General features: G+C 43.9%; 1 protein-coding gene across 4 annotated transcripts in view; it reads left to right on the forward strand.

The window, feature by feature from the left end:
• FBXL5 (F-box and leucine rich repeat protein 5) overlaps positions 1–14,426 on the forward strand; it is a 251,460-nt gene that overhangs the window by 182,511 nt on the left and 54,523 nt on the right. For 2 of the 4 annotated variants that reach the window (XM_029590712.1, XM_029590722.1), the window contains one exon: positions 6,301–6,449. The exons of 1 other annotated variant lie outside the window; for it this stretch is intronic. In XM_029590712.1, coding sequence (XP_029446572.1) covers positions 6,301–6,449 — 149 coding nt within the window. Of the gene's footprint in view, positions 1–6,300; positions 6,450–14,426 lie in introns of those variants that run through there. One more of the 4 variants, XR_003854714.1, reaches the window with a different exon arrangement.

Below are 14,426 nucleotides of genomic sequence, written 5' to 3' on the forward strand. Positions count from 1 at the left end.
GGCAGGTAGCGATGAGCGGGGATGAGTTAACGTAAAAAGGATGTCGTCAGCGAAAAGTGTCAGTTTATAATTATGGGCACCCAGTTGCACTCCTGTAATGTCGGTAGCTGCTCTGACGATAGTGGTGAAGGGCTCCAAAAAAAGAGCAAAAAGCAGGGGCGATAGCGGGCAACCCTGTCTCGTGCCTCGCTCGATAGGAAAACTGTCCCCATAGCCTCCATTGACCTTCACTTGGGCCTTTGGACAGTCTATAGTTGATGGATCCACTGTAGAAAGTAGTCACCGAACCCCATCTTAGCAAGAGTATGGAAGAGGAAAGGCCAATGAACCATGTCGAACGCTTTTTCAGCGTCGACAGCCAACAAGATACTTGGAATGTTTTCTTTTCGAGTCCACCAAATTAGATCTATTGCTCGTCGCACGTTATCGGAGGCGGACCGGCCTGGAATAAAGCCCGCTTGATCTGTATGAACTAGAGACGGGAGCAGAGAGTTAAGCCGCACCGCAAGGATACGGGCCAGCAGTTTTAGATCCAGGTTGATAAGGGAGATGGGCCTATACGACCCGCAAAGAGAAGGGTCCTTTCCCGGTTTAGCAATGACTGAAATGCCGGCGGTGTTGGATTGTGGCCCCAAGTGCGCACCACTTCGCAAACTGTTAAACATAGCAACTAGAGGTGACACCAAAGTGTCTGCAAAAGTCTTATAGTATTTACTAGTAAGGCCATCCAGCCCCGGAGCCTTGCCAGATTTGAGGAGTTTAATTGCTTGATGAGCTTCCATCAAAGTAATCGGTTTATCCAACAGTGCTCGCTGGGACTCCGTTAGAGTCGGCAGATCCACTGTTGCCAAGTAATCTTCGATATCCTGTAATTGAATGTCTTGTCGAGATTTATAAAGCTCAGCATAAAAGTTAGTGAAACTCTGCTGGATATCCGCTGTATCAGTCATCAGGAGACCCTGAGCGTTCTTAATTTTGGCAATACTGTTTTGCAACAAGACTCCTTTAAGTCGCCGAGCTAGTAGGCGACCGGCCTTATTGCCCCCCTCAAAGTACATTTGCCTCGTAATATTCAAAGCATGAGCAATTTGCGCTGAATCCAATAACTGCAGAGCATGCCGAACCTCCGACAGCTTTTTATAAATGGAGGCATTGGGGCTCCGCATGTGTTGACGTGTGAGTTCTGTGATATCCCGAAGCAGCGTTGTCCGTTTTTCTTCCCTTAGGCGTTTACAGTAAGACGCACGGGAGATAAGCTCTCCACGAATAAAGGCCTTGGAGCATTCCCAGATAATTGAAGGTGGAGAGGTGCCGGCGCCCTGGTGGTGAAAGAATTCTTGTAAGGACCGCTCTGCCTGTTTGATATACTGCTCATCCTCTAATAGGCTTTCATTGAGGCGCCAATAGCGGTTGCCCCTGGGAGTCTCCATCAGATTAAGATCCATCCACACCGGGGCATGATCACTCCAAGTGATCGGTTCAATCTCCACCCTGCGCACATTATTCTGCAGTCGTTTATCAACAAAGAGGTAGTCAATACGTGTATATGAGGCATGGGCCTGTGAGTAAAATGTATATTGTCGAGATCTCGGAGACCGCTGCCGCCACACATCAACTACATTCCATGACTCCAGTAAATGAAGAAGGCTGCGTCTAGTGGGCCCCTGAGAGACAGTCGTCACATGGGATGCATCTAAGTGAGGCCTCAGGGTTAGGTTGAAGTCGCCTCCCACAAGCAACTGGTGATCTGTATGGAGAGTCAGACAAGCCTCAAGACCCCGTATAAATTGCAGCTGGGCTGAGTTGGGGGCGTAAACATTAACAATCGTTAGTAAAACCTTTCCCAATCGCAGGGTTAAGATTGCTATGCGACCATCAGGGTCCGTGTAGGAATTTAAAACTTCATGAGGGATGTGCGCAGATAATAATATAGCTACCCCTGCATATTTAGAACCCAAGGAGCTGGCTGCATGTATCTGTGTCGGGAAGTTTTTATGGCTTAAATACTTCACGTGTCTAGGTCTCAAGTGCGTCTCCTGAATCAGCGCCAAGTCAATGCGCAAATTACACAATTCCTGGAAAAGTAATTGTCGCTTCCTATGAGTCCGCAGGCCCTTGACATTCAGAGTTAGCATTCTAAGCATGACACCTTAAGTAAATTGCTAATATAGCATCCCCACATGCATTCCCCACATTTCGTATTAATCCAATGTTCTCTAGAGCTGCTGTCCTCCAAGATTCATGAAAACGAACATGGTAGTGTTCCCCCAAAATCCCCGTTACATGTTTACCTTCTGCCAAACCAGTCTGGCAGATTACCCTCCCCTTGGGGGCCTTAGCGCGCTCGGAGTTCAACATATAGCAAGTCCGAGCCCCATAGAGGGGCTCACCCTGTTAAATTAACATACAGCAACAATATTGTAATCAGAACATCAGAGAGCAACAAATACAAACTACAAAACAAGCTAGTAAATTCGTCAGAAATACGATTATGATAAGCAGCACTCAGAAACAATATACCATCAGCAGATATTCAAAAACATCCCAATGAAAACAGGTTATATTAAATTTGTGAGCAACAGTCTCCTCGAAACCTTATTCAGCCCTGATCATCCTAAGTAGTATCATGAGCCAAGGACTGTCGGCGAAGGCGTCTACGTCCATTAGGCGCCCTTTGCCAACGAGGATAAGTCTCTCGTGAAGAGGGGCCAGCCTGAGCCTTAGGGATCGTAAAGTTAACTGTGAGTCCCGCCGACTTCAAGGCTTCAGCTGCCTCTGAGAGAGATTTCACCCGATATGAGGATCCTTGATGCGAGAAGAACAAGCCAAAGGGAAAGGTCCATCTATACTGAATCTGGGCTCCCCGCAGCACACTGGTGGCCTCCCGTAATTCAAAACGCTTGCGTAAGGTACTGGGGGCCAGATCTTGATAAATGGAGATGTTGTGACCCTCCCATTTCCAAACGCTCTGCGCCCGAGCGGCTTCATAGATCCGTGTTTTCTGTGTAAAATCCCGGATGCATAAGATAATGTCCCTCGCTTGATTATCAGATCTCAAACCAAGCGCACGGTGCGCCCTGTCAATAATAAGTTCAGGCTCCGACGAAGCAGATGCTGCTAACTGCGGTGTAGTACCTCCAGTGATAAAAAACAAGCAGATTTTGCGAGCAACCTCCGGCACATCTTTATAGTCCTCCGACTCGGGGACACCTCGGATTCGTATATTATTGCGTCTCGAGCGATTCTCGAGATCCTCGAGTTTGTCCTGTATAGCCTGGGTTTCATTTTTCAGGTTTAAATAATGCGTAGTGTGCGACGCCATTTTGTCTGCATGGCCCTCGACTCTGAGCTCTAGCTCATCAACTCGATTCCCGAGTGCTGCCATGTCCTCCTTCAGCTCAGACATCGTGGCGAGGAGCTCCATTTTATGTTGCTTCATATCCCTGCGAATGTCCATAAACCACCCTCGTAGCTCGTCGCGGCTGATAACATCAGCTATCTGTAGGGCAGGGCCCGAGACCACCGGATTTTCCTCGTCTCCATCGCCATCTTGGGAGCCAGGAATCAGCGAGTCCCCTTCAGCGGGTGGATCTGGTAGTAATTTTTGATAGCTGTATTGTTTTAAATCCGCTGTTTTGCGTTTCGCTGCCATCACGATTAACTCTGTGCCAGATTAACAACAGTCGAGAGTCCAAAAATCAAACGTGCGTGCATATAATCAGGGTTTAGGGACCCCTCAGTCAGGAGCTCAGTCCTCACACGTCCATCCCCTGCGCGCGCTCAATAGTGCCCCCCCCAAACCTTTTTTGAACCCAGCTGCACTAACCACATCCTCTGGCAACAAATTCCAGAGCTTTATTGTGCATTGAGTGAAAAAGAATTTTCTCCGATTAGTCTTAAATGTGCTACTTGCTAACTTTTCAGGGTGCTCAGGTGCCTAGCTAAGCAGGACTCTGGCCGCTCGGGCATTGAAGTAGGCGGTCAGCTGGATGCGAATCTGGGTGCTGAGTACCCTTCTCGCTGCCATGCAATATTACCACCCATGAAAATAATTCTCTTTTTTTCTTCAGCACAGTTATTCAGAAAATTAAAAATACATTCCAGGATCATACTTTCACTAATAGGGAGACTCGCTTGCTCGCTTTTATGTGTGGATTATTGGTGTGGCTTTTCAGCGTGGATGCAGCCACTTATTACATTGGGCCTAACTGCACTTAGGTATGCACATTTCTTCGTGTGTACGCGGATTTCTGTGCACAAATCATTTGCATAATTTTTTATTTTTTTTTTACTATCCCATGGAAACGGCAGCTTCAGCCCCGCGCGGTGATCAAAACTCGCGCTCATAAATAGTGCCTGTTTTGTCGCAGGTCTTATTACATCGGCCCCCTAGTGAGTTAGCGCAGAGAAATTTTACGGCATTCAAGAAAAACTCAAAACATGGCTGTTCAAACTGGCTTATAAAAGTAATGCAAACTAAGAGAATTATCAGAAATATGGCAATGTAGAGAGAGAGAACTAATTGAAAAATGCTATTTTGTATTGTATTAGCTTTTAACTAAGAAATCCAGAAAAGTTAGAGACTTTGTTTTAAATTGTTATATTACTAACTTTTTTATGTAAACTGATTGTTCACTAATTGATTTTATTATTTTGACATGTTTTTAAGTTTTTGCTGTAAACCGCTGTGATTGATAATAGAATGACGGTATACAAATATAACAAATAAACCCCTTGCTAGCTTGGGACTTAAGGAAGACTGGGACAGTTAGCTGTGCTGGTCCTTTAAGGTGTTCTGAGGGAGTTTCTTATATTCTCCCTCACAGGTACAGAATGATATTCTACTTGCGGTCATATTTCTACAGGTGACAAATGGGAAATATCTTTAGCACCATGGGAAATGATAGGGCAAGAAAAGGTAAAGACCAGAGGTAAAACAGTGTAGGTGGTCAAGCTAACAGGTAATATTGTTAGCTAGTGTAGTGTAGGTAGGGGCACCTGAAATACAGTAACATGTAGTAACACATTTTCTGTTTCTCCAATACCCTTTTCTCTTTTAGTTGTTTCCCTCGGCTTTGCTTATTTTTTTGGTGTTCCCTTTCACACTGAAAGTTGTTGCACTATCATGCCAGCAAGTGCAGGGAGTACTTCTATTAAGTACTGCTGTTACCACTTTCTCCTGCTGCCGATTGGAGAGAATAACTCATGTTGATAACCGGAAGGGGCAGTAGAGAGGAGGTGGAGAGGTAGTTTCTATGGAAAGCGTTCTCTCTGTAGTCTTTTGAAAGTATGAGGCACCAGCAAGTCCTCTTCATATTTCTGGTCACCATTGGTAACCATAAAGTTTTCTCTTAGTAAACAGTATTAGTCTGTAAGCTGCATTTTTTAAGTTTGTTTATTTGATTTATGTTCCACTTTTTGGCACTCTAAAGCAGATTACATTCAGGTACTGTAGGTGTTTCTCTATCCTTAGAGGGCTCACACTCTGTTTGTACCTGAGCTAATGGAGGATGACATGACTTGCCCAAGGTCACAAGAAGCGGCAGTGGGATTTTCCCTGGTTCATAGCTAACTGCTCTAACCATTAGACTAGTCCTCCATTTCTTTTTGGATGCATTGACATACGAAAAGAAAGCAACTTATCTTTGCATCTAACTTATGGAATTTTTTCTGAGTTTGTACCATGATTGTAGGAGTGGGTGTAAGGAGCATGGGGGCAGGCCTGGAGATTTGAGTTTTACTTTATTGTAAAGTTTAAATCACCCCCCCTCCCCTATGCTAGAATATTCCTACATTGCTATCATTTGTTTTTGTTTTTTCATAAAGCCTAATGATGGCAAAAACGTATTTTGATCCAAATTGGACAGCGCAAACTTGCTAACAATGATCTTAACTATAATTTGTATATGCTGAATAATACAATGCACTGCAGTTTTATATAGAATATTTTATAGAAAACAATTACAAAACACAGTATTGTTACAAATATAGTAACATTGTAATTCAGTTAAGTAGAAATGAAAAAATGTACAGTGGAATTGGGAGAGAAAATACTTATCAAACTCCTCAAAAACTGGGATCAGCTTGGAAATAAATGCCTGGATGTCAAAAGGATTTTCTTATTTAACTTTGAACTTTGACTTCAGGTGTCAAATGGGTTAGCTGACAACTCATCCAGTGAGAAACATGAAAGGCTACTTTTTAGAGAAACATATTTTTAAAGACTTAGCTTGTGACATACGTGCAGCATTTGATCTTTGTAACAACAATGCATGGTTTTGTTTGTGTCTCTAATAACAGGGCGTTGACTCTGGGAGGAGGATTGCCTCATCTGGAACACCTTAATCTTTCTGGTTGTCTTATTGTAACTGGAGCAGGCCTGCAGGATTTGGTTTCAGCATGTCCTTCTCTAAATGATGAACACTTCTACTACTGTGACAATATTAATGGTAATGCCTTATTATGGAATGTGCTGTTTGGGCAATATTTTTTAATAGTGGATGGTTCTATGCCTCATTTCTTCTTAAAAATACTTTATCAGTTTATTACAAGTTCATTTCTGGTTCATAAGGCAACTTAGTTATATTACACATGTCTAATTGCTAAAGGCCTAAAACAGTCTGTTCTCTGTTACGTTTGATTTTGGAATTTGTAGTTGTCTTTCTAAATTTTTTTTATCTGATTTTAAATTCATTATTTTTATTTTATATATTTAAAAGGGTTTATATACCGCTTTTATAACTAGAATGTTCGGTCAAAATGGTTTACATATAAAAATATACATAATTAAAAATTGAAACATAAAAACGCAACAAAAATCTTAAATGAGATAAACTATTTAAATTGGAAAAACCTGAGGAGCGGGTCAGAGGAGGAGGGTCAGTGATGGGATCTATTGAGAAGTAGGGAGGGAGCTGAAGGCTTTGGAGAATAAGGTTTTTAAGTTTTTTTTTTTTTGTTTTTTTTTTTAAAATCTCTGTGTGATACTATTTACCTTAACTGGTCAGTTAGTAAATTCCAGACTAAGCGGCCTGCAACGGAGAATGTGTGTCGTGTTGTGATGTCTAGTATGGCAAGGCAGATAAATGGGACTTCAAGGAGAGCTTTGTGCAAAGAGCGTAGTTGTCTGCTGGATTGATAAATACGAAGAAATGTGCATAGCCACGTTGAAGAGTCATTATGAATTAGGTTATGTATAACAAACAGGATTTTGTATTGTATTCTATATTTGACTGGAAGCCAGTGAGGCGAGTGTAGAACTGGGGATGTGTGTTCTTTCCTGGAGGTGCCTGTCAGGATGTGTGCAGCTTTGTTTTGAATTGGTGTAATGCATTGTCAGGGAGACCAAGATAGAGGGGAGGGCATTGCAGTAATGAATTCCTGTAAGATTGAGGGATTGGAGAACAGTATGGAAGTTGTTGGGAAATAGCAAAGGATGGAGACGTTTTAACATGTGAAGTTTGTAAATAATTTCTTACTGTAGCAGAGATTTGATGGGATATAGATAATCGTGAATTGATAATTACTCCCAAGATTTCGAGCTTTAGACCCAATGAGAATTGGTACATCATCTAAGAGTAATTGAGGGGGAGGACTACAGGTAGAGTGAGGGATGGTTGATAAGTGCAGGATTTCAGTTTTGGCAGTGTTTAATTTAAGATGGTGGTGGGATAACCATGAATTGATTGTTTTGATATAGAGACATACAGTTGCAAGAGTATTTGACAATGATATGGAATATGGTATGAAAAACTGGATATCATCTGCATAAATTTTGAATTGGATATTGAGATTGGTGAGAAGATGACAGAGAAGTGTAGCGACGCAGGGAAAGGAGAGACACGTCAGACAGGATTCTTATGGGGCCATCATCCTCTGATCATCATCTGATCCCAGTCTGAGGATGTTGTTTTTATTATATCGAGTTACAGAATTCCACAGCATCTACTATACAGTATATGATTGGTTAATACGTCCTACATGCTGCATGCATGCCTACGTTGTCTGCGTGCATGCCTACGTTGCTATGGCTACAATCTATCATGCTGTGCCGGTTTCTGTATCAAGCAAGCATACTGTATCTAGGACAAGAGGCTGAGTAAAGTCTGTAAAAACAAGAGCTTAAGAAATGCAGACTCTGTGTCTGTTCAGAACGAGATAAGCAAAATACTGAGAATGTTTATGCAAACTCAGCGAAAAGTGCTAATGTAGGCCTTTCAGTGAGGAGTGCTGATGCAGGCCCTTCAGCTTCCGTGGTTTGCCAACAGAAGAGAAAAGGCTTGCATATCAACAGAGAAGTATTAGATATATGTTGAACAAGATGGACGAGAAGAGCCTTGAGGTACACCAGAATTTATTTTTCTTGACATCCTCTATCCTACTTTTAAAGCCTGAATATAAGCCTCTTTTTTTCTTTGACAGGCAAGTACAATGAGCCACACTGCCTCATGTGACCTACTTTGTTGGGTTGGAGTGCTTTTTCATTGCTTCTTCGGACTGTTTTTAAGCTTTTGTGGGGATTTCCTGTGCAGGGCAGGACCCATTCCTCCTCAGCTTGATTTTGTACATATTGCAGTAGGATATCCCCTCCAAGCCAAAGGTGCTGCCATGTTGGTTGTTTTTTCAGATGATGTGACTTGTCAGCAATTTGATATTTTACAGTCAGGTTTTTCTTGTTTTATCTCTTTTAGCTCACTAGTTAAGATGTTTGGAAAATGTCCTGTTTTTCTGCTCATGATACAAGGGTATTTGACCTAAAGTCCCTATGATACTTGGCCACTCAGGGACTCCAGGACTAAATAAAGGCCACAGAAAACTCAATTTGTGGTTCTCCAGTTAGATAAAAGGCGTACCCTTTCAGATTCCACAGTCGGGTCCCAGATGAATCAGACCTAGGCTTGGGAGCTCTCCTGGATAAACTCTACCCATGGTGCTTGGTCCTTCCAAGACCAAAGATGCTACATTGACCACTTGGAGATTAGTCTATACTGAATGCACTAAAGGCTTTCAGAAATTGATGATCAGCAGAATTGTCCTAGTTCAGACTGGCAGCAAGGTGGTCACATATTAATTGAACAAGGTGGGAGAAATGGGTTCCACCTCATATGTCAAGAAATGGGATACAGCTAGCTCTCTTCGGAGTTGATTTGATTACATATTCCTAAGGGTCACATACCTGATGGGAAAGGAAAGCAACATAGCAAAGTTGATACCTTCTAGATCCCCATGAGTGGACCCCAGATTAGTCTGTTGCTGAAAGAATCTGCTTTGAGTTAGAACTATAAGAGGTGGCTTTGTTTGCAGTCTTAATGTACAGAAAGGTATCAATCTTCCACTTCAGGAGGAGATCAGAAGGCAGGCGAACAGCAGAGGCTTATTCCTTTTACTGGGGGAAAAGTCTGCTGTATGGGTGTTCTGTCATACCGCTGCTAGCCAAAAACTTGGTAAAACTCAGAAGGGACAGGGGATCCATAATGTTCATAGTACTGTTTTGGCCGAGACAGATGTGGTTCCCTCTTCTCCTGGAAATGTCCACTGTAGTGTCCAGTAGGCTAGGAGCCCAGTCTTAGCTGACAAATCATGATTATAGTGACCTGCAATAAGTTCTATTAACAAAACTGACTAAGCAGAGCTTGGGGAATCCATGGAGAAGCCATGGGGAAAAGCCCTTAGTAAAGGCTCTTTGGGATAATGTCCATTCAGATAATCTCAGACATCCCAAATACATCTGGGTAACTTGGTCGTTTTCTCTAGTCTCTCTTGAATATTCAGTTCTATAAGGGTCAAGCATTGATCCGGATTGGATATTGCTACCTCTTATGGATATTGCCACCTGTTATGGATATACAGGATTGGTGGTATGCAAATGATGTCTGGGCACCAATGCATATGAATATTCTTATGCTCATTAGCATCCATCAGTTAAACAAGTATTAAAACAATATCCATTTCATAGCTGGTATCATGCAGGATACAAAGTTTCTTCGTTGGGGACCAGAATTGTTCTATCATTTGGGAGGTGATGACAATTCTCTGATATGAAGAAACGGTCTTTTCTCCTTTGTGTAAAATAGTTTCATATAAAGTTGCCAAAAATATTGCATAACTGAAAAACTTCATGTCTGCATTGCTTAAGCCTGCACATTTACTCAGACTGTATAGCACTAGCCCTCAGGTTCATAAAGTACATCCTCTTTAGGTCCACTGGCATTTTCCCTACAGTGCTATTGATTCCTTACATATAATCATGTACCCAAGGACTTTTTATAATTTTTAAATGTGAATCTTAAAAGTGAAGAAAATCTTATAAAATTCATACCCAGGTTAATTAATTTTAACAAAACATTGCTGAGAAGGCAGCCCTAAGAGCCAATTCTAATGTGAATTTTAAAAAGAAGAATCCATATCCAAACTAATAAATGTTAAAAAGAAATGCTTCCCACTCAGAAGGCAGCCAACAGACCTGGCATTGGCACTGTTTTGGCACTCTCATACCTGCATTAGTGGTCAGATTAACTTTTGTTGCTCCTTTTAGCTTGTAAAATGTCTGTTCTAGTAATTTGTACAGTGATGATAAAAGATTGTAAATGGAATGCACATCTCGTTAGTGTTAATCTAGTACAGGGGTGGACATCATAGTGCAAGAATGCTTAGTTCTTGTTAGGTTAGAAGAATCAGCTGGTTTCTATGCTTGCAGCATGCCTGGCAAACATAAAAAAGGCTGGGAGGAGTTACACCCAGCAGCATTGTTTCTGTTTCAAGAATATCCAACAAGAAACTTGAATGTGAAGATTTAAGTCACCTGCAGAATCTTCTTATTGGCATGAAAATAAACTGATGTATAGCCCAAGGTAGAAATGGGAATCTCCATAGTCTGAAGGCAGCCAGGCAATGGATCAAAGGATTTTCTGAGGACAAGCAGGACTTTTAGTCCTCAAACATGGGTGGCATCATCAGATGGCGCCTTGATGCATAAAACTTGTCAAAGTTTCTAGAACTTTGACTAAACACACTGAGTATGCCCAGCATGCCCTATACTACACATCCATGCAGGGTCCCTCTCCAGTCTCTCTTTTTCCATGGAGTTGTAAGCCTCGCAGTGTGAGTGAACTTACTTTTGGCTGGTTTTGCCTTATGGAAAGCTTTTTCTTTGTCTCATGGTTTTTTGCAGATTTTTCGTGTATTCCCATACTGTTCCTAGTCGAGGTTTTTGGTTATTCTGGTAAGTTTCCTTTCGAGGTCGATTCCCAGTGGTAGCGGTGCCTCTGTGCCCACCAGCCATCGACGCCCGCTGCCATCTTTTTTGATTTGTGCCCCTTTTGCTTTGTCTGACATGGCCACATTCGGTTTTTGGAGATGTATGCAGTGCCCGATGACCATGTGCATCACTGATCCGCATGAAATATGTGCTTCTGCCTGGGGGCATCACATGACATCTGGGATTGCTGCTGAAGCACCCAGATGACCCCAAAGGAACATCTGCTTTGACTTGACAAGATGGAACAGCTCTTTCAGTTGAAGTCTGAACTAGCAGCAGCATCGAAGGATCAAGGAGCCGCACTGATGGACGCAGAGCAATCAAAATCAGTGAGACCGTCTGTTCTGTTGGTGCTGTTGGCAGATAGGGGCGACGAAGACCAACCACAGTCTATCCCTTCCAGGCAGAGGATGAGAACCCCTATGACCCTGGGGGGATGATGCTTTGGAGTCCTCTTCCGAGGGTCTCCCAAAAGACTATTCTCCTCTAGAGGAGCAAAGAAAGACTCTGCCTGAGGGCTTGACCTTCGCAGGGTACATGAAGCTGATGATGGAAGCCATCCCATTTCAGTTATTAATGGAGGAGGATGGCACAAAAGTGCTTGAGATCCTCCAGTTTGTGGAGCCTCCTAAGGATATCGTGGCGGTCCTGGTGCACAAGCTCCTTAAGGAGCTGCTGCCCCACCTGTCAGTGGTGGCCGAATCCGCCCGTGAGAGCAGAAATACACAATAAGCAGCCAGATGTCCAATCTGTGAAAATTTGTGTAGAATCAATATATGCAATGAGCCAGACTCCAGCTGAGTTTCGCCCTCTTTCAATAGGGCTGCATCAGGGGTATTTGCATATGTAATGCTAAATCTTCATCAAAATGTTGTAAAGTTAACCTATGAACGGTACAACATTTAGAAACCGACACTATGTCCAGCAGCACTTTCAGCAGATAAAATGCTCCGGATTTCAGCAGTGCAAAGTCACTGCGATCTATTCAGAACACCTTGAGGGCCGAATCCGCCCTCAAGGGCAAAGCATTCACGGACTCATTCCTCAGTGCCCCTGGGGAAGGACCTCAGAGCGATAGATGGAAGGTGTTTCAAGGTGTCATGCTCATTGCCCACATTGCTGCCTACCAACTGTACATGTTGCTGGTGCATAAGGGCCTGCCTGGAGTGCGGAAGACTTGAGGTCCTGGCAACCTACCATGTTTTTGAGACAGCATCAAGAGTCTCTGCAGCGGGAATCAATGCCTGTAGAATGGCATGGCTGCAGGCTTCGGATCTCCAACCAGAGGTATAGGAACGACTTGCTGATGTGCGTGTACAGGGCAGAATCTCTTTGGAAATAGGGTGAGGGGCGCTGTGACCTAACTTGGGGACCAACAAGAAACCCTCCAACAATTCTTTACCAGCATTCAGAAGCTGTCATCCTCTTCTAGGAGGCTGGTGAGACAGGGGCCAAAGAAGTCTTTCTTTCACCAAAGGAAGTACTATCCTTTCCCCCATCAACACCATTGTGGTGCCCCAGTTAACTCCAGCGACATGGTTTTGACCGGATTGTAGGGAGTGTAGGCCAGTTGCCCGTACTCAGGACGTTGGAGCCTCTGGTCAGAGGCAGGCTGCGGTTCTTTGCGAACCAGTGGCCCAGTATAATCTCGGACCAGTGGATTTTTTCCATTGTCCGTCAAGGGTATCAGTTGAACCTATTTTGTGTCCTGCCAAACTGCCCTCCGTGCCCGTTTTGGGGGCTGGTAGCGCATAGGGAGGTACTGCTAATGGAGCTGTCCTCTCTCTTAACAGCCAGGGTGGTTGAGCACGTACACCAGGGCAAAGAGGGTGGGGATTCTACTCCAGGTACTTCCTGATTCCAAAGAAAACAGGAGGAATCTGTCCCATCCTAGACCTAGGAGCCTTGAACAAGATTCTAAAAAAATAAAAGTTCAAGATGGTTTCCCTGGGCACCTTGAACCCCCTTTTTACAAAAAAAGGTACTGGCTATGTTCCCTCAAGCTTAAAGGATACATACACTCAAATTGAGATCAGCCTGGCACATGTTGAGACTGTTGAGCCATATGGCCGCAACCATCCATGTCACTCTCTTGGCACGTTTTCACATGGTCAGAGCCCAATAGACCCTGAGGTCTTAGTGGCTCCAGGCCACTCAGAACCTCCAGGATTGCATCTGAGTCACCCCGTCTCTCTGGGACTCATTGTCCTGGTGGTGGGTACTTTCAAATATGTAATGGGGGATCTTTTTTGAAAGTCTCCCTACCCAAATTGTCCTATCCACGGATGTGTCCACCCTGGGGTGGGGAGCTCGTGTAGATGGGTTAAGCACCCAGGGTCTCTGGTCTGCTCAGGAACACTCTTGTCAAATCAATTTCCTGGAGCTTCAAGCGATCAGGTATGTGCTATGGGCTTTCAGAGATCGGCTGTCCAACAAAGTTGTTCTGATCCAAACTGATAACCAGTTAGCTATGTGGTATGTCAACAAGCAGGGGAGGCACAGTATCGTACCTCCTGTGTCAGGAAGCAGTCCAGATCTGGTCATGGGCCCTGTTCCAAGGGATGGTGTCCAGGGCCACGTACCTGGCCAGGACAGAGAATGTGGTCGCGGACAGGCTGAGATGAGCCTTCAGACCCCATGAGTGGTCCCTGGACCAGGAGGTAGCGAATCGGATATTCTGCCTCTTGAGAAGCCCGGACGTAGATATGTTCTTGTTCCCTTGCAATAGGAAAGTACCTCAGCTATGCTCCCTGTACAGGTCAGATGGCAAACCAGCTTCAGCCGCCCTTGTCTGTCATTGGGGCAGGGGTCGTCTTGTACATGTATCCTCAGATTCCCTTAGTGGCGAATATTCTCTTGAAGCTTTGTGAGGACAAGGGGACTATGATCCTCGTAGTTCCTCATTGGTCGAGACAGGTCTGATTTTCACTTCTACAGGAATTGTCCATCCGGAGACCAATCAGTCTGAGAACTTCCCCAGATCTCATCATGCAAGATTGAGGCAAGAAGCGGCATCATAACCTCCAGGCCCTGTCGCTCACAGCCTGGATGATGAGAGGGTAATCCTGCAACAGCTCGATCTCTGAGGATGTATCTCAGGTCCTGGTGGCTTCTAGAAAGCCTTCCACTAGAAAGTCCTATGGCCTGAAGTGGAGAAGGTTTTCCTTGT

The sequence above is a fragment of the Rhinatrema bivittatum genome, chromosome 1 (assembly GCF_901001135.1).
Source record: "Rhinatrema bivittatum chromosome 1, aRhiBiv1.1, whole genome shotgun sequence".
Taxonomy (NCBI): domain Eukaryota; kingdom Metazoa; phylum Chordata; class Amphibia; order Gymnophiona; family Rhinatrematidae; genus Rhinatrema; species Rhinatrema bivittatum.